The 24,716-nt window shown below is 41.8% G+C and overlaps 1 protein-coding gene and 1 non-coding gene across 3 annotated transcripts; one reads left to right on the top strand and one right to left on the bottom strand.

The window, feature by feature from the left end:
• Positions 1–809: 809 nt before the first annotated feature.
• On the bottom strand, positions 810–24,340 carry ube2v2 (ubiquitin-conjugating enzyme E2 variant 2). 2 transcript variants are annotated; one of them, XM_072570499.1, is made up of 4 exons: positions 24,256–24,340; positions 3,870–4,009; positions 2,945–3,070; positions 810–2,084 (listed from the first exon to the last, which is right to left on the bottom strand). In XM_072570499.1, exons 1-4 carry the CDS (start codon positions 24,269–24,271, stop codon positions 1,938–1,940), a joined length of 429 nt encoding a protein of 142 aa, XP_072426600.1. In that variant the 5' UTR covers positions 24,272–24,340; the 3' UTR covers positions 810–1,937. The 2 variants fall into 2 exon arrangements, with proteins under 2 accessions (XP_072426600.1, XP_072426601.1); XM_072570500.1 differs by lacking the exon at positions 24,256–24,340 and adding an exon at positions 23,930–24,033.
• Positions 16,774–16,836, top strand: LOC140477536 (small nucleolar RNA SNORD77). The gene has a single exon (XR_011960766.1). It is a non-coding gene; the product is annotated as a small nucleolar RNA SNORD77 (small nucleolar RNA).
• Positions 24,341–24,716: the final 376 nt, after the last annotated feature.

Below are 24,716 nucleotides of genomic sequence, written 5' to 3'. Positions count from 1 at the left end.
AAGAGCTTTGTATGGGTGTCTCTGTTGCCAAATGGGTCGTTATGATTAGGAAAATGTTATACAGTAGACAAAAAATTGATATTGCAACTTACAGCAAGGCTATAAGATGGATTGTAAGTAGGTCATGAATCTAGTAGGAATTTTGGACAAATTCCTTATGAAGAGAATGCTTAGAATGTGCAAGCAATAGAGAACCTGGGGAGATATGTAGGGAGATAAGGGATTAAAAAGGATATGGTGATGGGGTTTAAAAAGGGTAACAGAAGATCTACGCATAAAAAATAAAACCACACATGAATGAACGCATTGGCCTGTTCATGTTCCATAAGTACTATACAACACGCAAAGAAGTTGATCAAGAATTTTAGATGCATTATTGATCCTGATGTTGGTTGCGGATTCCGTACTTCAGCTTTGGATATCAGTTAAGAGTTTTTGAAAAAAATCTTCAATTGTAGTAAGTACACATTGCTAGCAAGGCCAGCACTTATTGTCCATCCCCAATTTCTCTCATGAAGATGGCTGTAGCTCAAGATAATTCATTGTTGTAAAGCATTTTTGGGTATGGAGGGAATCCTATTTGGCTAGTGATCATACCTAAATATACTGATTCAAGCTGAGTACACTAATATTAGTTGGTTTTAGAAACCACTGTTCATGCATCAGCATATATATATATATAGTAACTGAGATGAGCTAGATAGAGAAAGCAGAAAAGTGGAGGCCTGAAGTACACTGCTTTTTCGTGGAAAGTCTACACTATTCTGGTAAAATCACCAAGGTTGGTTTAAAAAAAATGGAAAGATGAGCAGGATTTTAAATTTTGTTTATTAAATGAATACACCCACCTTAAGTTTTCTCACAAACTTGAATGGGAAACAGTCTTCTCAAATACAGCAAATTGATGAGATAACTCACGAGAAAGTAAACTTCAGATAGTATACTCTACCTGATTATTTTTCTGACACGATCATTAGCAGCTTTTAGTCTGAGAGAATTAACATTTTCCCCATAAGATTCTAAAGGGAAAATCTGAGCCTAGCATATTAACTAGCCAGGTCACTTTGCCCTCCAGAAGTAAGATAAGTTTGAAAGGCAAAGATGAATGTTTTCGCTTACACATGCGAAATCAGTAAGTTCGCAACCAGTAACCACTTGAATGATTTTACCACTACCTTTTTTAAAATACATTTGGTCAAACAGTATCACCCAATTCAAAGGCTTAAATGAAAAGCATCTCACTGCACCTTATTCACATCTTCAAGACTAGCTTTAATTTTAGGAAGTCCTAACTATACACCAATATTCTTTTCTCGCAAATTCAAATGCATGTTTTGGTAGAATCAGGCTGTAAACAAACGTAATATTACTTGATACACAAGAGCTGCTTAACAGAAAGTCATTTTCATAAATACAAATATTAAAACATTCTCAACACACTGACATTACAATTAATCTGCACCACAATGCAGCAAAATGATGAGCAAAAAACTTCAACAACCCTTTATCATGTGTAGTTTGCATAACGTACACAACCTCAAATGTTTTCAATACAGCTCTTTTTTATCGGAAGATTCCAGAGCATGCCATTATATACACCAACTACTGCCTTTATTACCAATAATCTGTTTAACATATATATTTGCTATGATCAGGCAATAAATGTCTTGATTTCACTCCCAATCTTCACCCCTCCCTCCCATAGAAGCCAAGATTCCAATGGCTTGTATATCATCGATATCATCATTGCCTTGATAAGAGAAAATAAGTTACTCTGCACCATTACTGAATTTATTTGTGGTTCAGAACATTTTTGTGGACATACATTTCAAGATTGAGATCTTTTTGTTGGCATTTAGTATTGCAGAGAATTGACAAGACATGAATAGGAAGTGAAGTTTTTGAGAGAGAGAGAGGTGGGTCTGGATCCATTAAAATTAATTGTTGTAAGTCTGTCCTTCAGGAGGCTGTGAAATCTTCACATTCTCTTTGCAAGTCATCATACGCCGTAGATCTTGAAGTATAGCCTTAATACTATAGGAATTTTGCCACTTAGATAGAACTGGTATACTACGTGAATCCACCTGCAAGGAAAAAAAGTTTAGTAAAACACATGTTTTGTCAGCATAAATGTAAAATTTTATAGAACCTTTACTTTGTTTGGGAGACCGTGTGTGGAGTTTGCATGTTCTCCATGTCAGTGTGCGTTTAGTTTGGGTGCTCCAGTGTCCTCCCACGGACCAACAATGCGCATGTTAGACAGATTGGCCATGCTAAATTGCCCACATTCCAGGGATGTGCAGTTTAGGTGGATAAACCAAGGGAAATGCAGGGTTACGTGGATAGGGTGGAGAGGTGGGTTTGGGTTGGGATGCTCTTTGGAAGGTCAATGTAGACTTGACGGGCTGAATTGCCTGTTTCCACATAGGGATTCTATGAGGGTTAATGTAACTCAAAGGCTTCCAATTTAGCACAGCTGCTATTTATTTTGGGAAGAGTTGCAGGGAAACATAAGAAATACAAGGAAACTAAAGAATAATGCAATGCTATCACATAGCATATGGGATCCATGGTGATAATAAATGTTATTTACTCCATTAAAACTGCATCACTGAGTCGCGCCAAGACAAAATGCACTCTCCTAGATTAATAACAAAAAAACACTAGAAGCAAAATGTCCTCACCTTCTCTTATGAAATCCAAAGATCTGCCCTTAAAAACTGACAAAAACAATGCTGATCATTTACATAGTTTTTTAATTCAGGATCTTGAGCCACATATAGAAATATGTAATAAAGAGAGAAAAATAAGATTTTGTTTTCTTACAGACAGAAGAAGTCAGGAGAAAATGAAAAGTTAAAAGGTTAAAAAGTAATATATTTTAGATTGCAACATTACACAAAAACAACTTCTGAAAATAAAGATTAGATAATAATTGACTCACCATTCCATTGGAATTATTTATTCCATTCATATTTATTTTCGTTACAAATCTAACAGTTGGAGCTACATCTGGGTATTTACTCCCACACTCTATTTTCAGGCTGTATATTCTGTTTTCAAAACAAGTCTGAAAAAAAAACACTAATACATGTAATATTTCATAGATCAAATGCAAAAGCAATACAGCAGACATATCAAAAGTGATCCAAAAGTCTTTTGTAAAGTGCCTCACCAGACACTTACACTCGACTGAAACTGTCATAGAGATGTCAGCTTTAACTGCATGTTTAGAAACCAATTCAGGCATTTTCATACACAAATGCCTCTATTTCCTTTCAGACAAAAAGATTAGCCAAGTTCCAAGAATTTCAAATCTCCCTTCCTACTACTATTCGTTCTTTTGCTTCCTTACTACAATGCATCAGCTCAGTGACACCAATGGATTGCTTAGCATTGGTAGGGATCACATGATGGATAAACAAAGGGCTTTACAGATCCAATGCTGGTCAAAATCATTGCCAGCACATACAAGAAAACTGTCTCAGGGTAGAGCGCATGTCCTCCATTTAGCCCTCAATGTAACAGAATAATTATTGAAGGCAACTTGTCCACAAGGACAGTCAAGGGCCTGCTGAGGGCACCTATGTCGAGTTAACAGCATCCGAATTCCCAACACCTTCTGTACAACAGCAAAAGTCTACCTCTGAACTTTCTATCCATCATCTTAAGCAATCAATATAGCACAAATATTAAAGGTATAACACAACATGATGGTAGATTACATCCATTCCTGAGTTCACAGGTATTTTGGCACATATCAACCCTGACAGGAAAGTAGAAAACATGAGTATAATTCTCAAAGGAACACAAGGAAAGAACATCTGCATGACAGTAATTTAACCCTTTTGGCATGTTAACATACTGACCCTCGGTGGCCCAACAATCATTCCTGTCCATCGGGTGAGTGTCATGTCTTCATCATCCTCGAGCCCCCAGCTCACAGTTCCATCACCTACACCTTTCTGGCCTTCTTCAAGTTCTTCCAACAAACAAAAATTGCGAGGAACTGTCCAACATGAAACAAAGAGTTAGTTAGCTGTCTAGGTGTAAGTCAAAGTCAAGATCTGGTAACCAAAAGAAAAATTTCATAAAACCAGAACTACAGAGGAACCTCGATTATTTGAGTATTGGATTATCCAAAGATCCCGCAAACACCTTACATCAAAGAGGTACTTGCACTGTATTCGATTTACCTATACTGAAGATATGAAAACGCTGGCAAAAACAAAAACAGAAGCAACTCCAGCATTAGCAACTGGATTTTTGTTTTAGGGAAGGGTTGTTGCATAGTCCTTTGCAGAAGTAAGCGTTTTACAGTATCCCTAGGACTTTACTGGGCCGTTCATTTAAAAAAAAAGGCCAAGAACGTAAACGCATACGCAAGGCAGGGCTTCCGTCTTTCTATCGTGAGATGGAAATCCCGGAAACGGTTTTGCGATCGTAGAAGCAGTTCAGGACCTTGTTTAATGGTGGGATTTCATGGTAAGGGTTTAGTTCTTCTAATTTTAACCTGTAATTTGCTGACTACAAATATTAGTTTGTTTAAATGTCAGATTCACTAAAATTATAGATTTAGACAAATTCTCCAGTAGAGCACAGCATTATATGAGTATGGGTTCCCCTGCTTTAAGCTAAAATTGATTATCCGAATAATCAATTAATCAAACGAGATAATGCCTGCCCATCTTATTTAATAACCGAGGTGCCTCCGTACGCTCTTTCAAAACGCAACTGTACATTAGGTGTAAAGCAAGTTTTGTCTGCAAATTCTAAGTTTGGACCTGAAAAGGTGTTTACAACTGGCTCAACAGAAATTGAATTTTAACTATAAACATGAAGGAGAAATGATGATAGTACTGGACAAGTAATTCAGATGTTCAAGCTAATGCCATGGGTTCATAGGCTCAAATCTGGCGATAGAGGCAGGTGAAATCTGAATTCAATTAGCAAATCTGGAATATAAAGCTAGCCCTGGTAATGGGGACCATAAAGTTATTTATTGCCTTGAAACCAACGGGATTTACAAATGTTCTTTAGGGTACAAATCTACCATCCTTAACCAGACTTAACAACTTGACTGTACACTCTCCACAATGCAGGCGACTTTTTACTGCTCTCGGAAGTAGCCTAGCAAGTCAGTGGCTCCAAGGTCAATTAGAATGGGCAACAAATGCTGGCCTGGCCAGTGACGCTGTCTTTCAATTAAGAAAAGAGTCTTATGTTTAACACATTGAAATTATTCCATAAAATAAGACATACACAGAAGGTACTACTAGCAATACATAATTAAAAGATGGTTACAAATCTTACACAGCTCCAAACTCTAGCAGCTTCTTAATCACATTCTATTAATTCATATCAACAATGAGTTCATGTTTCAGTCTGTCAACTGCCTTACATCATATTCATTGACTCATTGTCAAATTCATAATAAAATTACTTTTGTCTGCAATCTCACAGATGAGAGGAGGCAATTGTAAAGTATCATTATTACTAGACTAGAATCCAGAAATTCAGGTAGTGTCCTGAATCCAACCAAGCAGATGATGGAATTTAAGTTCAATTAAAAATAAAATCTGAGAATAAAAAGGTCTAATGATTACAATGACTGAATTCTGTATTGTCAGAAAGAGCCCCCTTGTTCACTAACATCCTTTGGGGACAATATCTGCCATCCTTACCTGATCTGGCCTACATGCAATTCCAGATCCACAGAAATGTGGTTGACTCTTAACTGTCCTCTGACATGATCTAGGAAGCCATTCATTCAGTTGCATCAACTGCCAGAAAATCTCAATAGAATGAAACCTGATAGACCACCTGGCATCGAAGGCACCAGAAATGACAATCACAACCCTGCAAAGTCCTCCTCATATCTGAAGCCGAGTGTCAAAACAAAGAGCTGTACTATAATCAGTCAAGCAACAACTTGACATTGTTGTACACATGAAATCATACATTACACACAACGTCCCAGAAACCACCAGCATCCCTGGATATGCCCAGTCCTACCATAAAGACAGACCCAGAGATGGCGACGCAGTCGTATACAGTTAGGAGTGCACTGCCTGGGAGTACTCAACATTGGTTCAGTCAAATGCAGGTGGTACCTAATAATCAATGCTTCTCCACATTGAACACCACGTGGAGAAAGCACCCACAGAGGCACAGAAAATAATCTGGATGGGATTTTTTTTTTAAAAAAGTGATGCATTTTTGGCAATGACAGTCCTGAGAAATACTAAAATTCAGATAAATAAAAGGCATCCTTGCACATGAATTATATGAAATAAATGGGCAGGTACTGCAAGCAATTCAGAAGTTACATTCTCACTTGCATTTCCTCAAATCTTACAAAAGGAATTACTGAAATGAGGCTAAAGGTAAAATATATTTGTGCACACATATACAGTTATGCTTACTTTAAATCTCACTTCAACTTAAGTCATTAAATCTCCTTGCAATAATGTAAATGCTACACTGTCCGTGTCAAGTGGACTAACTATGCACTTTCTCAATGAGTTTTCTTTTAATCTAGTTCTATCCGAAAATAAACAAGCCTTTTTTTACTAGGCTTTATCACATGAAACTACACTGTCCATTCATAGTTGGATAGGAAACATGTCCAGAATTGCTTTCATGTTCTTCAGATTGCAAAAGAACGAAGCCAACACCACTTAAGGAACTACAATATATTTCCAAGTCAGGATGCTGAGTGACTTTAAAAGGTATTTTGCAAATGGTGGTGTTCCTATGTATTTGCTGCACTTGTCTTTCCAGATGCTGGCGGCCATGACTTGCAACTGCTGTTAGTGAGTGGGTGGTAGTGGAGAAAGCAAATATTTATGGGCATGATGTCAATCAAATAGGCTGCTCTGTCCAGGGAAGTGCTGAAAAATGTGTTGCTGGAAAAGCGCAGGTCAGGCAGCATCCAAGGAGCAGGAGAATCGACGTTTCGGGCATAAGCCCTTCTTCTGGAATGAGGAAGGTGTGTCCAGCAGGCTAAGATAAAAGGTAGGGAGGAGGGACTTGGAGGAGGGGCGTTGGAAATGCAATGGCTGGAAGGAGGTCACGGTGAGGGTGATAGGCCGGAGTGGGGGTGGAGAGGTCAGGAAGAAGATTGCAGGTTAGGAAGGTGGTGCTGAGTTCGAGGGATTTGACTGAGACAAGGTGGGGGGAGGGGAAATGAGGAAACTGGAGAAATCTGAGTTCATCCCTTGTGGTTGGAGGGTTCCCAGGCGGAAGATGAGGTGCTCTTCCTCCAACTGTCGTGTTGCTATTGCCTGGCGATGGAGGAGTCCAACAACCTACATGTCCTTGGTAGAGTGGGAAGGGGAGTTGGAAGTGTTGAGCCATGGGGCGGTTGGGTTGGTTGGCCCGGGTGTCCCAGAGGTGTTCTCTGAAACGTTCCGCAAGTAGGCGGCCTGTCTCCCCAATACAGAGGAGGCCACAGAGTGCAGCGGATGCAATAAATGGTGTGTGTGGAGGTGCAGGTGAATTTGTGGCAGATATGGAAGTATCTCTTGGGGCCTTGGAGGGAAGTAAGGGGGCGGGGGGGGGGGGAAAAAAGAGAGAGGTGTGGGCGCAAGTTTTGCATTTCTTGCGGTTGCAGGGGAAGGTGCCAGGAGTGGAGGTTGGGTTGGTGGGGGTTGTGGACCTGACGAGGGAGTCAAAGAGGGAGTGGTCTTTTCGGAACGCTGATAGGGGAGGGGAGGGAAATATATCCCAGGTGGTGGGGTCCGTTTGGAGGTGGCGGAAATGACGGCAGATGATACGCTGTATATTGAGGTTGGTGGGGTGGTAGGTGAGGACCAGTGGGGTTCTGTCTTGGTGGCGGTTGGAGGGGCGGGGCTCAAGGGCGGAGGAGCGGGAAGTGGAGGAGATTTGGTGGAGGGCATCGTCTGGGGGGGGGGGGGGGGGGGGGGGATTGCAGTCTTTGAAGGAGGAGGCCATCTGGGTTGTACGGTATTGGAACTGGTCCTCCTGGGAGCAGATGCAGCGGAGATGAAGGAATTGGGAATATGGGATGGCGTTTTTTACAGGGGGCAGGGTGGGCAAAGGTGTAGTCCAGGTAGCTGTGGGAGTCGATCGGTTTATAGTAAATGTCTGTGTTGATTCGGTCGCCCAAGATAGAAATGGAAAGGTCTCGAAAGGGGAGGGAGGAGTCTGAGACAGTCCAGGTGAATTTGAGGTCAGGGTGGAAGGTGCTGGTCAAGTGGACGAACTGTTCAACCTCCTTGTGGGAGCTTGAGGCAGCGCTGATACAGTCATCGATGTAGCGGAGGAGAAGGTGGGGGGTGGTGCCAGTGTAACTGCGGAAGATGGACTGTTCCACATATCCTATGAAGAGGCAGGTACAACTGGGGCCCATGGCTACTCGTTTGGTTTGGAGGAAGTGGGAGGATTGGAAAGAGAAGTTGTTCAGGGCGAGGACCAGTTCAGTCAGTCGAAGGAGGGTGTCAGTGGAAGGGTACTGGTTGGTACGACGGGAAAGGAAAAAGCGGAGGGCTTGGAGTCCTTAGTGATGGGGGATGGAGGTGTACAGGGACTGGATGTCCATGGTGAAGATAATGCGTTGGGGACCGGGGAAGCAAAAGTCATGGAGGAGGTGGAGGGCGTGGGTGGTGTCCCGAACATAGGTGGAGAGTTCTGGGACTAAGGGGGACAGGACCGTGTAGAGGTATGCAGAGATGAGTTAGGTGGGGCAGGAGCAGGCCGAGACAACAGGTCGGCCGGGGCAGTCAGGTTTGTGGATTTTGGGCAGGAGGGAGAAACGGGCGGTGCGGGGTTGTGGTGCACCCGATGTGGCCTCCTCTATATTTGGGAGACAGGCCGCCTACTTGCGGAACGTTTCAGAGAACACCTCTGGGACACCCGGGCCAACCAACCCAACAGCCCCGTGGCTCAACACTTCAACTCCCTCTCCCACTCCACCAAGGACATGCAGGTCCTTGGACTCCTCCATCGCCAGACCACAGCAACACGACGGTTGGAGGAAGAGCGACTCATCATCCGCCTAGGAACCCTCCAACCACAAGGGATGAACTCACATTTCTCCAGTTTCCTCATTTTCCCTGCCCCTCACCTGGTCTCAGTCAAATCCCTCGAACTCAGCACCGCCTTTCTAACCTGCAATCTTCTTCCTGACCTCTCCGCCCCCACCCCACTCCAGCCTATCACCCTCACCTTAACCTCCTTCCACCTATCACATTTCCAACACCCCTCCTCCCTACCTTTTATCTTAGCCTGCTGGACACACTTTCCTCATTCCTGAAGAGGGGCTTATGCCCGAAACGTCGATTCTCCTGTTCCTTGGATGCTGCCTAACCTGCTGCGCTTTTCCAGCAACACATTTTCAGCTCTGATCTCCAGCATCTGCAGTCCTCACTTTCTCCTGTCCAGGGAAGTGCCAAGTTTGAATGTTGTCAGAGCTTCATACTCCATCATGCTCCTGATTCATACCTTGCACATAGTGGACAGGCTTTGGGCAGTCAGGGTAAGAGTTACTGACTGCAGGATTCTTAGCTTCTTTTGTATCCACAGTATTTTTATGGCACATTCAGTTCAGCTTCTCTTGAAAGACAATCTCAGGGACAGTAATAGATGCATCTGCTTGATGAGCGTCAACATGAGAAATTTGCCTTTTAGAGAACTACACATTTAGGATTATTCTAGATGATGTCCAAAATGTGCCATAAGCAGTGATTTCCGCTGTTAAACTTCCCTTCCTTCTGTCAGCTCTCTCTGCCTTCCACTCTCAGCACTGATTTTTCATGCTTAGTGCCCCTCCAAGAACAGGTTATTCTTAACTCATGTTTGTTGCTGAAAGGCTCACTAGTAAGGGTTAAACATAGACTGGGAGATCTCTAATCAGACAGTATTACAGTTCACAGCAAGATTCAACCCAGGAAAACACTGGTTTACTTTTAATAAGGGCTTTACCATCTACTGACTTCTGGTGGCAAGTGAACCAAGAGCCTTCTTGATTCCATTATATATGGCAAATAGATTTCCACTGCTGCAGACTGTATTTTTTTTGACACTGGCAGATCCAATCCAAGCTGTATCACCCTGTCATTTTCACAACTACTTATTTACTTTCAAGGTATCCAGTGCTGAAACTATTTTGTTTATGTGGTGTGACAGGTGAGGTTTTGATTTAATAACAGGTTCATATGGGTCAGAAAATCTTGCACTTCATTTACTATTCTGGCACATTAATCAAAGAGGAGAAAGTGAGGACTGCAGATGCTGGAGCTCAGAGTTGAGAGTACGTTACTGGGAAAGCACAGCAGGTCAGGCAGCATCCAAGGAGCAGGAGGATCGATGTTTCAGGCATAAGCGCTTCATTGGGAAGGAGGCTTGTGGGCCTGGGCTGAGAGATAAATGGGAGGGAGGTAGCTGAGAAAAAGTGATAGGTGGATGAAGGTGAGGGAGAATGTGATAGGTCAGAGTGGGTAGTAGTGGACAGGTCTGGAGAGCGGTGCCAAATTGGGATAATGGCGGGGGGGGGGGGGGGGGGGGGTGGGAAATGTGAAAACTGTTGAAATCAACATTTATCCCATGCGGTCCCAAGATGGAGTATGATGTGTTCTTCCTCCAGGTGTTGGGTGGTAGCGGTTTGGTGGTGGAGGCGGCCCAGGACCTGCAGGTCCTTGACAGAGTGGGAGGGGGAGCTGAAGTGTTCAGCCACAGGCCGGTGGGGTTGGTGGGTACGGGTGTCCCAGAGATGATCCCTGAAACGATCCACAGAAGGCGACCTGTCTCCCTAAAATAGGTGTCATCTACTGCATCTGATGTGGTCTCCTCTATGTCCCCTCCCCCTCAGTCAAGGACATGCAGGTCCTGGGCCTTCTCCACTGCCAAACCGTTACCACCCGAGGCCTGGAGGAAGAACGCCTCATATTCTGCCTTGGGACCCTGCAAACACATGGGATAAATGTGGATTTCAAAAACTTACTCATTTCCCATCCTCCCATTCCCACCTTCCCCTCGCGCCCCCCCCCCACCCCCAAACCAACATTATCCCAGTTCCAAGCCACCAACTCAGCACCACCCTCTGGACCGGTCCATCAGTCCTCCCTCTGACCTATCACCTTCTTCCACCTATCGCTTTCTCAGCTACCTTTCCCCAAACCCACCCCGCTCCCATTTATCTCTCTGCCCCGGCCCACAAGCTTCATTCCTGAAGGGCTTATGCCCAAAACATTGATTCACCTGCTCCTCGGATGCTGCCTGACCTGCTGTACTTCCCCAGCAACACACACTCGACATTAATCAAGGTGTCTATCTACCTAATTTATACTAAGTAAAATTGAAAAAAAAAAATTGATAGAGAACAAATCTGCAACATATGAAAAGTGGCGTTTGCTAAAATGCCTGAGGGAAGACTTAAGGCAAAAGCAAGCGAGAACCTAACGATATAGGTTCCACACCTCCCAATTTCTTGGAATTAAATGGAAGGATATGGTTGAAACGTGAAACAAGGTGTACAATGTTGTCAATATTCAGACTTTATTAGTTTCGACTAGCATTTTTAAAAACACAAAAAAAAATTGACTGTACTTCAAATTAGCTCGTTATTCTAAGACTGGATAGATCCTGCAAAATGATTTTTGACACAAACCTGCCAAAGTTTAAAATTCTCCAGTTTGGCATCATTTAGCCATGTCAGACAGGGACCACAAAATATAGGAAAGATGTCCCAATGAAAACAGGCATATGGAGGAGAGAAGACTACTTCATTGCAACATATTGCTTTGGCTTTACACAAATAATGTTACCTTATGCTGGGTACAGCAAGCAAACAACATCTGAACAGCCAACTTTGAGGGGTGGGAAAATGAAAAAAAATCTTCTACATTTGGTTAGCTTTCAGTATCAAGCATTCCCAATTAGAAGAGTGAAAATAGAAAAATAAATCAATTTGTTTTATGTTACAAAGTCACCATGGAACACGTTACAAGACATTTTGCTAAACAGATGTTACAAATTGGATACAATAAAAATACTAAGGGAGCTTGAAAGTTGTTCAAAATAAGCTCTTTCTCCAGACAAGTGTATCGACTGTCAGCTTCCTATATAAGCCATTTAGTACAGTTTCAGCATAAACTTACATGAAAACATAATTGACAGCAAGAGACAGCTTCTTTTCAATTGTAAATTCATAACATCAATTATGTTGCCCTATAGAGTTGCTGACCAATGTAGCAAAATAGTATTTTGCTACTCTCATTCCTCAAATAATAAAAGAGCATCACCCACAGAAGTTTACATTGCATACTGACCAAGAGGAAACAAGCTAGCAAAACAAAATAAATGCTGCCACATCAATAAACCTCCAGATGTCATATCATCTACATACCAAAACTATTCATATTTTCAGCAATGCTGCAATCAGTTACAAACTATATGCTATTTCAGCATACTACTTTAAACAACTGAAGTGTTGACAAACATATCCAGCTGAATAACCCAAGCTTGCACTTCATTGAGGCATTTGAGACACCCTAAATTTCCACACTAGCATAATCAGGTAATGGCCATTTTATTATTTCACCACACAGTAGTTTAACTAGTATGTTTAAAATTCTTTAATATCACATTTGCAAAATACGCTAATTCTTTTACATAACTCTTTTCACAAAACATTTTCAAAATTGCTCTGTAGATCAGAGGAGATAGTAAGTTGGCAGAAAAGGAGAGTGAAAACATTATTCCTATGCCTATCAAGAAAGTTCCCAAAATGCCTTTTGAAGTTGAGAAAGCATTGGTGAAATAAAAGCTTAGCAGAATTTCAGATGCTTTATTCATTCCAGTTTCTTGCACTTTAGCTCCATAACATTCACTTTGGTCAGCATGGATCAAGATCCATTTTCAAATGCAGAACCCATGTTTCATCTCTGATTGGGACCTCAACACGGAGAAAATTTAAACTTACCTTGTAAAGTGTAATTATGTCCCAATTCTCTGGAGATTCTTTTTTTAAAAATATTACTAACTTAATTTATAAGTAATATAACCAAAGTTCACAAAATTTCACATACTTATTGGCACTTTTTAGGTGATTGCCACCTACTGGACCTCTATTGATTTTACTTAACTCTGCCTACAGCTAGTGGCTTTTAAACATTGTAACTATATCCGTATTCACTACTTCCTATGGAAGCTCATTGCACACATGAACCATTATGTAAAACAAAAATTGTCCCACGTCTTTAAATCTTTCTCCTCTCCACCTTAAAATGCTCGAAATCCCCAGTCCTAGAAAAAAAAATCTCTGCCATTCACTTTATCTATACCCCTCATTATTTTATAAATCTCTTTCAAGGTCACCTCTCAACCAAGTCTGTTCACATTATTCCTACATTTACATAGGCTGATGGACCTCAATACCTGGACAGCCAAAAGGTTGTCTACTTTAAATATATTCAAAGGAGCATCCAGAACCCAAGCAAAAGGATTCCAAAAATATACAACCACTTAATTGAAAACAGTTCTCAGACCTATGGTTGATCACTTATCCAGAGGCTTAGGTTCTAGATTTCAGTATTTTAGATTCCAAAATCATGTTAAATGTCTCAGCATGCATCATCAAGCCCCTTCAAAACTTTGTATGTTTCAAAAAGATCACTTTTTGTCCCTCTAAACTCTATAGTGTTGGCCTAATTGCTCAACATTTTAGAAAAGCCCTCTTATCCCATGAACTAAAAAGTAATGAGGTCATAGATATGTTGATACTAATTTTCCAATAATTAATCATATAACTTCAGGCTAACCAATCTAAGAATGCTTTGTAGTGCACGGCTTTCATCCTATGACAACTGTTTTAAACTCATGTGTTGGACTTGTGCGCATTAGATTCTATGATCAGTTTGAGCTTTAATTTATGTTAGGTAAAGAATTATTGAAGAATCAGTTCTTGCTGTAAGGAAAATGATTTTTTAAAAATTCTTAGATATATCAGTTGGGATGATAGCTCATCACTAGGAGGTAGCAACATATTCTAAGCAGAGACATTATTTGCCTTTTGGAGCCATCTTGTCTTGGCAAAGATCTACCGGATTAGTCTTATAAATTGGACAATCTAAAAATAAATGGTGTGCAAGTGTGAATGAGGACAGATAGGAAGTGATGTCACTACGCTGACCATAACTTTTCAAGAAATCAATCTGGAATTAGGCAGACTACCTATCCAAACCAAGACTGCCCATGAATGATTTAAGTTCTCAAACAGCCAATTAGAGCTCACTTGTCTTTGATCAAGCTGAGGCTGTAGTGGCTAGTAATGGTTAATAAGGCTTCAGTTATAATAGTTTGACGCACAAGGAGAAAGACCAAAGGCAGAAGAACTGCAGTGATTGGAACAGAACAAGAGATTGGTACTTTGTCAACCTATGTCTCAAGCTGGCATCCCAGTGGATCAACTATATTAAATACCATTTTTTTGGTTTAAAAAAAACCCCAAAATTCTTGAAAAATTTAGACCTGGAACGAGTCTTGCAACTAATCAAGACTGGTAAACTTTAGACTGAGCTTAAGAAAGCCAATTAGTAATTGCACCACAAAGTCCTCAACTACAATGATAGTATCCCTACCTCTGAGCCAGGAGTCCTGGGTTCAAGTCCCATCTGCTCAAACAGTGCTTAATAACTTCAAAGACATTTTCTAATCACTGTTCAAATGATTGTAATTCATCAAAACAGGTTGGTTAAAAATAACTTACAATTGTAATCAACCTAAGTATTAAAAATAAAGTGAAAGCACACCCTAATCTTACACTTCAAGAAGGGAGGAAGTAGACAAAAAACAGGAAATTACAGAAACTGTAGTTTGCTTGATGCTTGCAATGGGGGTAGATGTTAGAATCATTGAGATGGTTACGGTTGAGTATTTTTAAAAATCTCATTATCAGGAAGCATCAACATGGTTTTGAGAAAAGAAAATCATGTTTAACATTTTAAAAAAAGTTCTGAAGTAGTAACTTGCTGTGCATAAGGGGAGCCATAGACATATGGTGATGAGTTTCCAGAAGGCATTTGACAAGGTATTTTACATAAAAGGTTATTACGCATAACAGGAGATCATGGTGTAGGGGGTAATATATTAGTGTGGACAAACGATGGGTCAGCTGACAGAAAACAGTTTATGCACAAATAGTTAGCATAATGCAGATGACAAAGATAGGCTGCAAAGTATGATCTGAAAAGGACAGGTGATGGTTGTAGACTGATAAGTTGATCAAGTGGGTGAAAATCAGCCATGAGCATAACATGGAGAAAAAGTGGTAGGGACAATGAAAAAGCAGGGTATTACTTATACAGAGAACTACTGCAGAAGACATGCATAGACATGCCAGAGAATTCCTAGAGGCCTGGCACTCCAACCACAACGCCATAAACAAAAACATAGATCGAGATGTCATCTATCAACCCCTCAGAAAATAAACAGGAAATGACATCACCACAAACCCCAGGAATCCCATCCAGGAGAAAGATATAAATAGAAAGCAGGAGCCAACAGCTTCGCTTCACTTGGAGGTCGCCACTGATGTTACCTAGCTAGGTAATGAAACATCTGGATATCAAACCAATAGCTCAGCAAGCAAACCTTCACACTACTGCAGAATTCAGGGGTGTAGATTAACCTATGTTGTTTATATTAACTGGAAGCATTTGATGAAGTCTTACATACAAAACTGTTAATAGCTATAAGGCCACAGATTGAGGGCAAATTACTGATGTGGCCACAAAATTGGTTGAGTGATAGGAGAAGAAAGTAGGTATAATGTGTAGGTACTCAAATTGATAGATCCCATAGGGACAGGGCCTGTTATTCATATTATTTATTAGCTACCTGTAAAATGGCAGAGCACGTCATATGTCCAAGTTAGGATGAATTGTTGACAGTACAGAGGTTAGCATAAAGTTACAAAGAGATATTAATACTCTAAATAAATGGGCAAAACACAGCAGATGTAAGTATGAGGTTTTCCATTTTAGACTGAAAAAAATAGATTGGGTACTTGCTAGATGATATGAATTTAAATACACTGAAAGCCCAAAGCGATTTGGGGATTCAGCTGCATAGATATTTAAAATGTTACAAACAGGTACAGAAGATAAGGAGGCTAATGGAATATCTGCCTTTCCACCTAGGGTACCGGAGGATACAGAAATTATACAAAACTCTGGTTTGATCCCACTTGGAGCATTGAGTGCAGATTTAGGAGTCATACAGCACAGAACCAGACCCTTGGGTCCAACTCATCCTTGTCAACCAAGTTTCCCAAACTAACCTAGTCCCTTTTTCCTGCATTTGACCCATACCCCTCCTCTAAACTGTCTGATTCATGTACCTATCCAAACGCCTTTTAAATATTGTAACTGTATCCACATCTACCACTTCTGACAGTTCATTCCAGATGTGAATCACCCTGTGAGGGAAAAAGGTTGCTCCTCTGGTTCCTTTTAAATCTCTCCTCTCACCTTAAAAATATGCTCCCTAGTTTGGAGCTGCCCTATCCAAGGGAAAAGGCCTTTGCTATTTACCTTATACATGTCCCTCATCATTTTATAAACCTCTAAAGGTACAATGATGCTGTCACTTTAACAAGATTATTTTGTCCTTGGGTTTTTAAAAAAAAAATAGACATCGTAAAGGCAGAAGTGCTGAGGGGTTGAGGAAGAACCTAATTTAACGATGGCAGAGGAGTGCCCATTTCAGGTTTTTTTCTAGTCTGGCTTAGTTGTGTCAGTCACAAGATACCGGAGTCCAGGAAGGTTGCAAACTTCAGCAGATGATTCCTGACTGACTTCGCTTTCTGAAGTCTCTTTGGATATTGTTTCCTCCTATCTGTAACATTCTGTGTTTCAATACACCGTTTTGCCATGGCGTGTGTTTATGGGATAGTACTGGATTGGAACAGTTCCTGAGTTAAGTTGCTGTATGAGGATGGTTAAGTTATTTTAAATTGTGTTTTCTTTTGTGTTTCAACTATGGTGTTTAAATAAATTGTTTTCCATAAAAAGAGGAGTGGTTTGGCCATCATATCTGGAATATGCACTTCACACCTGCCTTTAAAATAAGAAAAAGTAAGGGTCTAGGCTACCTTAAATATTGAGGGCATTTGGCCTGGTCCATAACAAAGGTCACCTTTCAACCACTGTGAAAGACGTCTCATCCTACCCTTATAACTCAAACAATCTGTCTCGGCAATATTCTGGTAAATATTTTTGAACCCTCTTGAATTAAAATAATATCCTTCCTATAGCAAGGTGACCAGAACTGTACATAGCCTTTAGCACCAGCACTCCCTCACACAAGAATTACTTTCTTCCACACTCAGGGTAAGGCCATTGGTGACTGTACAGTCCAATGCAGCTTTTGCAGACTTTGCCACACCTTTTGCTTGGGCAAAGGTGGTCATGGGATATTGGTATGGTAGCACATTCCTTACTGTTTTCGAATGGCTTCTGCTTGGTCTCCTGATGGCAAGTCTTGAGGCATTTGACACCTTCCGGGATGCTCCTCCTCCACTTTGGATGGTCTGGGCTAATGATTACCAGGTGCCAGTGGGAATGTTGTATTTTGTCAGTGAGGCCTTGAGGGTATCCCTGAAGTGTTTTTTCTGCACCTGGGATTCACCTGCCATTTTGGGGCTGGGAGCAGAGTACCTGCTAAGGGGGTCTCATGTCGGTCATGCGGATGCCATGTCCAACCCATCGCCACTGATCAAGGGTAGTCAGTGCCTCGATGCTGGGGTCATTGACCTGGTCAAGGACATTGGTGTTGGTGGGTCTGTCTTCTCAGCAGATTTGTAGGATGTTGCTCAGACAGTGTTGGTGATGCTGCTCCAGCGCATTGTGATTTCTGCTATAAACAATTCACGTCTCAGAGCAACACAGGAGGATGGTAGCCACCAGGAGCTTGATGTCAGATCAGATGCTGTCCTCGAACACCCTTTTCCTCAGGCAGCTGAAGGTTGCGCTAGCACACCGGAGGTGGTACTGCATCCCTTTCATCAATAGCTGCTTGGATCTACCGGACACTCCTGAGACTTTGGAAGTGTGTCTGTCTAACTATGGGCCCCAATGATCATGGATTTGCTCTGTAATGCTAAGCAGGGTTGGTGACGACCTTTGTCCTACAGACATTCAGGATGAGACCCATCTCTCTCATGCCTCTGTAAACATGTTGACAATGGTCTGTCGTTCATCCTGAGTTTGCACAAATGCAAGTTTCACCTACATATTGTAGCTTGATGACTTTGGTTTTGACTTGGAAGTGGTGGAGGTTGAATAATTTTCCACTGGTTCTGTACACAGTACTTAAAGTGGCCTCACCAACATCCTGTACAACCTCAACATGACTTACTGATTGGTTTGAGCAATGAAGGCAAGCACACTAAACACCTTCTTCACCACCATCTACCAGTGAACCAATTTTCAAAAAACAATGTATCTGAACCCCAAGACGCCTCTGTTCAATGACATTACCCCTGGATTAGTGGTGCTGCAAGAGCACAGCAGTTCAGGCAACATCCAACGAGCAGCGAAATCGATGTTTCGGGCAAAAGCCCTTCATCAGGATGAAGGGCTTTTGCCCGAAACGTCGATTTCGCTGCTCGTTGGATGCTGCCTGAACTGCTGTGCTCTTCCAGCACCACTAATCCAGTATTTGCTTTCCAGCATCTGCAGTCATTGTTTTTATGACATTACCCCTGCCTGACCATTAACTGTATAAATCCTGCCCTTGTTTGTTTTACCAAAAAACAATACCACGCATTTATCCAAATTAAACTCCATTTGCCACTTCTCAGCCCATTGGCCTTTTAGGGAGTACAACATATGTTGACAAGAATGATACCTAGACTTCAAGGGTTATGTCAGAGAAGAGACAAAATAAATTAGGCCATTTTTTCCAGAGGTTAGAATATTAAGGGGCTTTCTGAATAAAGTTTCAAGTTATCAATGGGAAATGATAGGCCAGATAAAGATGAACTATTTTGACTGTGTGGATTCTAGAACTAGGGTCAGATGTTCAGGAGAGATGTTAAGAAGCATTTTTATACACAAAGGGTGGTAGATGATTGAAACTTTCTTCCAAGTCAGCACTGGATGCTAGATCAGTTGTTAATTTTAACAAAAATTGGTCTAATTCTGACTTAAGCAAAGATATTAAGAGATATAGGCCAAAGCCAGGTATATTCAGGTAGGCTTCAGATCAGCCATCATCATGGCGAGTCCTGAGGGTTTGAATGGCCTACCCTTCTTTCTGTGCTCCAAGTGCATGTGCCACAAAACTTAATATGCACAAATAGAAAAGTAGTCAAGCCTAATCAAATGTTATTCTTTATTTGAAGAGAAGAATGTTTGTTTCAGTTATATAGGGCACTGGTGAGACCAGATCTCTAATATCGACCAAAAAAAAACCCACGCTGCAAATCTGAAACAAAAACGAATTGCAAGAGAAACTCAACAGGTATGGCAGCACGTGTAGAGAGAAAGTGGAGTTAACGGATTGGGTTCAGTGCCCCTTCTTCAGAACAGGACTTGTCACTGGCAGCAAACATTACCATTTGGAGAGAAAATAGTTACCAGACCGACTGAGATTTCCCAGCAATTTCAGTTTTTATTCCTGAATACCGAGACTGGTTTAGTCTCTTAAAGAATGATGTAAATGCATTGGAAACAATTCAGACATGGCTTACTAGATTGGTACCTGGAATGAATGAGTTGTATGAGGAAAGGTTGGGCAGATTGTGCTGGTTTCAACTGAAGTTTAGAAGAGCAAAGGGTGACTTACTGAAGTATACAAGATCCTGAATGGCCTTTATGAGATAGATATGGTAGACATGTTACCTGTTCTAATGAGCCCAAAACTAGGAAGTACTATTTAAAAAAGTGAGCAGTCAGCCTTTTAGGACAGATGAGCGCACTTTTTTTTTAAATTGTGCAAATGTAGAGCTACCTTCTTCGGAAGGTGATGGAGTCTAGATTATTGAATAATTTTAAGGCAGATGTTAATTCATTTACCTTACAAGAATCTAAGATTGCGAATAAAATGTGGAAATTGAAATCAACAGATTCGCCTTAACTTTATGGCAGTGTGCGCGCTCAAGGGAGCTAAATGGTTCTAATCCATATTTCACATGTAACCTTGTCAACCTAGGAATCTGTCTAATCAATCTGCTCTGAACTACCTTCAACATAGCTATGGTGGGCAGCACGGTGGCTCAGTGGTTAGCACTGTAGCTTCACAGTGCCAGGGACCCGGATTCAATTCCAGCCTCTGGCAAATGCCTGTGTGGAGTTTACACATTCTCCGTGTCTGCACTGGTTTCCTCTGGGTGCTCAGGTTTCCTTCCACAATCCAAAGATGTGCAGGTTAGGTGAATTGGCCATGCTAAATTGACTGTAGCGTAAGGTGTATTAGTCAGGGGAAATGTAGAGAAATAAGGGAATGTCTGGGTGGCTTACTTTTTGAGCATTGGCGTGGACTTGCTGGGCCAAAGGGCCTGGTTCCACACGATAAGGGTTCAAAGTAAGCGTATGCTTCCATAAACAAACTGTGTGCAATATCCTTGGTGAGATCTCATCAATGCCCTGTACGAATACAGTCACAGATGTATAGCATGGAAACAGACCCTTCAGTCTAACTTGTCCATGTCGACCAGATATCCTAACATAATCTAGTCGCATGTGCCAGCAGCTGGCCCATATCCCTCCAAACCCTTCCTATTCGTATACCCACCCAGATGCCTTTTAAATGTTGCAGTTGCACTAGCCTTCACCACTTCCTTTGGAAGCTGACAAAGTCACTCGTTAGGTCTCTTTTATATCTGTCCCCTCTCGCCCTAAACCTATGCCCTCTAATTCTGGACTCCCCCACACCAGGGAAAATACCTCATCAATTTACCCTACCCATTCCCTTATGATTTTTACACCCTCTATTAGGTCACCCCTCAGCCTCTGACGCGCCAGGGAAAACAAACTTATACAAACCTCTCCTAATAGCTCAAATCCTCCAACCCAGGCAACATTCTTGTAAATCTTTTCTGAATCCTTTCAAGTTTCACAACATCCTTCTGATAGGAAGGAGACTAGAATTGCACGCAATATTCTAACAGTGGCCTAACCAATGTCCTGTATAGCCGCAACATGACATCCCAACTCCTGTACTCAATACTCCGACCAATAAAGGAAAGCATACCCAACGCCTTAGTCACTATCCTATCTACCTGCGACTCCACTTTCAAGGAGCTATCAACCTGCACTCCAAGGTCTCTTTGTTCAGCAACACTCCCTAGGACCTTACCATTAAGTGTATAAGTCCTGCTAAGATTTGCTTCCCAAAATGCAGCACCCCACATTTACCTAAATTAAACTCCATCTGCCACTCCTCATCCCATTGGCCCATCTGGTCCAGATCCTGTTGTAAGCTGGAGGTAACCTTCTTCACTGTCCATTACACCTCCAATTTTGGTGTCGTCTACAAACTTACTACTATGCTCACATCCAAATCATTTATGCAAATGCTGTAGTGGATCTAGCACTGATCCTTTTGACACGAGCTTTCAACTTCATATTCCACTCTCATTTTACAATCATGTCATAAACATTTGACTTGTACCTTTTGGAAAATACTTTAATTTTCTATTCTTTATCTGCCATCATGCTACCCACTCAATCCACATTTCTTTACATCCTCTTTGTATCCATTCCCATTTATACCTGCCCTGTCAACAATCTTAAATATGTTACACTCAGTCTCATCTAAATCATTAACTTAGATGGTAAGTAGCTGAGGACTTAGCACAGACACTTGTGGTATCCCAGTTAGTGTGCTAACTTGTAAACCCAGTTTCTCCTAATGTCATACTTCCTACCCATTAACCAACTCATCACCCATGCTTATGTATTGCCCCCCCCAGCTCCAAGAGGCCTTACCTTGCATTTTTTGTACAACAATTTATCAATTGCTTTCAAATACCCTTTTCAAAATTACTTTTATTCTTTTGTCATTGACTCCCATTTACATTTTTCTCTACCATTTATCAAGTTTCTTGTGCGACGAGGTGCCACACAACGGGCTGCTGCATAAGGTATGGATTCATGGCGTTACGGGTAAAGAATTAGCATGGATAGAGGACTGGTTGACTAACAGGAAGCAAAGAGTGGGGATAAACATGTGCTATTCTGGCTGGCAATGACTAGTAGTGTATCACAGGGATCACTGTTGGGACCACAATTATTCACAATTTATATAGATGATTTGGAGTTGGGGACCACGTGTGCTGTGTCAAAGTTTACAGATGACACTAAGATGAGTGGCAGAGCAAAGTGTGCAGAGGACTGGAAAACTTTGCAGAGGAATATAGATACTTTGAGTGAGTAGGCAAAAGTCTGGCAGATGGAATACAATGTTAATAAGTGTGAAGTCATCCATTTTGGTAGGAGTAACAGTAAAAAGGATTATTACTTGAATGGTAAAAAGTTGCAGCATGCTACCATGCAGAGGGGACCTGGGTATCCTTGTGCATAGGGTTGGTCTGCAGATACAACAAGTAACTAGGAAGGCAAATGGAATTTTGTCCCTTTTTGCTAAAAGGATTGAGTTTAAAAGTAGGGAGGTTATGTTGCAGCTGTACAGGGTGCTGGTGAGGCCACACCTGGAGTACTGTGTGCAGTTTTGGTCTCCTTACTTGAGAAAGGATGTACTGGCACTGGAGGAGTTACAAGACATTCACTGGGGAATCAAAGGTTGATTCCAGAGTTGAGGGGGTTGGCTAATGAAGCTTGAGTAGACTAAGATACCATTCATTGGACTTCCGATGAATTGGGAGGGAGGTATCTTATAGAAATAAAAGAAATTATGAAGAGAATAGGTAAGGTAAAAGCAGAGAGGATATTTCTAACGGCAGGTGAAACTAGGACAAGAGGGCATAGCCTCAAGATTAGAGGGAACAGATTAAGGACTGTATTGAGAAGGAGGGTTGTAATTCTATGGAACTGCTTGCCCAGTGAAGTAGTTGATGCTACTTCAGTAAACGTTTTCAAAAGTTAAGATAGATTTTTTTTAAACAATAAAGGAATTCAGGGATTAGGTAAGTGGTTCTGAGCCATGATCTTATTGAATGGTGAAGTAGGCTGGAAGGTAGCCTACTCCTAGTTCTTATCTTGCACTCAACAGTATGCGACATTCTTTCCCAGTTCTATGCATTCGTTACTTACACATACAACGCCTCATTTAGCAAAGTGTTTGAATCCTGCTGAACATTTTGGCGGGCGACAGAAATAGAAACGTTTGAATCTGCTGAAAAGGTGCCGCTACAGATATAGCCCAAACAAATTACACACCAGATATAATTGTCAAAAAGACGAAACCAAAGTTTACATTTCGTGCTGCTGAAAGTTGACCAGAGATAGACCATGTTTCCAATCTGTATGAATGATGCTTACGTCAAAAATCTCAAAACTCATAACAAAACGCCCCATAACAAATGCAGAGAAAAATTACGATTAAACCAGTCAAATATTCGCTCGCAACCACGGAACTCCGTCAGTCTAAAAACATCAGACGCAGCAACTTTTTTTTAAAATTGAGTAACACCGTTACTTCCCCTTTGTCACAGCTGCATTTGTAAATTACGCTTCACAGTCACAGGATTTTGTAAATAAACTCCATATCTAAAACACCTTAAGGGGAAAAAAACTGTCCTATCAAAAATAATCTACAATAAAACTAAACAACGCGAAAAAACATTTTCTCCAGATGTGCGCGGTTCGAACAAACACCTACGTTAAAAAAAAAGACTTTGGTATAAATAACACAGGGTCATACAGGTTGCTGCATGTATCACCAACACATGGAACAAGAAAAAAAACCCCGCCCGCTTCCCTCTGAACACCCCAACAATACACACATTTTCAGGTCATGTACAAACTCTCCGCCACACCAACAGCCAAACTGGCGGAAACAAAACCAACTTCCGTTCCGAGGGACTGGGGACGGCACAAACTGGAGGCCGCCCAGGGACAGTTCCTCGGGCCGGGACGCATCCTCGGAAAGTGCTCCCCCCCACCACCCCACATCCCATTGGAGTTGGGCCGCGGCTTTCGGGTCTTGGCCCGGACCAAGAGCCGGAGTGACCCAGGCCGGCATCCGGCCGCGCTACCCGCCTGCTCCCGCTCACTCGGACCTCGGCAGCCCCTCTTCCCCCCCTCTCGGTTCCCCCCCGCTCACTCGGACCTCGGCAGCCTGTCATCTTTCTCCGACCCAGGGAACCGGCGCCGACTCGGCCGCTCGCTCGTCACTTCCGGTCTGTCGTGCCCACCATGCGCGCATGTGCGTCTGCTTACCGTTTGAGTCACGGGCAGTGGGCGATCTCTGCACCTGGAGTCTGCAGACTCACCTCCTACTTTCCATCGTCTCTCACTGCGGCACTCCTTCATAAAGTCTGCACAACTCCATTGTCAAGTGCCCTTCAATCTGTCCAAAACTCACAATCTAACCCTCCAGGATGGCCTGCAGTCTCCAGTAATTGAAAACCAATCTTCAGAACACCGCTGTGCTCAAACTTGGGAGAAAAATCATGATGGGAAATAATTTTTTGTTGTTTTCATGTAATATTTATCTTTAGCAGGCGCAAAAGATACTTAAAGTACGGAGAGGGAGAAAGCGTGTCAAGCATAATTCAATTTCGTAACGAT

The sequence above is a fragment of the Chiloscyllium punctatum genome, chromosome 5, assembly GCF_047496795.1.
Source record: "Chiloscyllium punctatum isolate Juve2018m chromosome 5, sChiPun1.3, whole genome shotgun sequence".
Lineage (NCBI taxonomy): Eukaryota > Metazoa > Chordata > Chondrichthyes > Orectolobiformes > Hemiscylliidae > Chiloscyllium > Chiloscyllium punctatum.
Note: the sequence above shows the minus strand (reverse complement) of the source record. Positions and strands in the feature narration are given on the sequence as shown.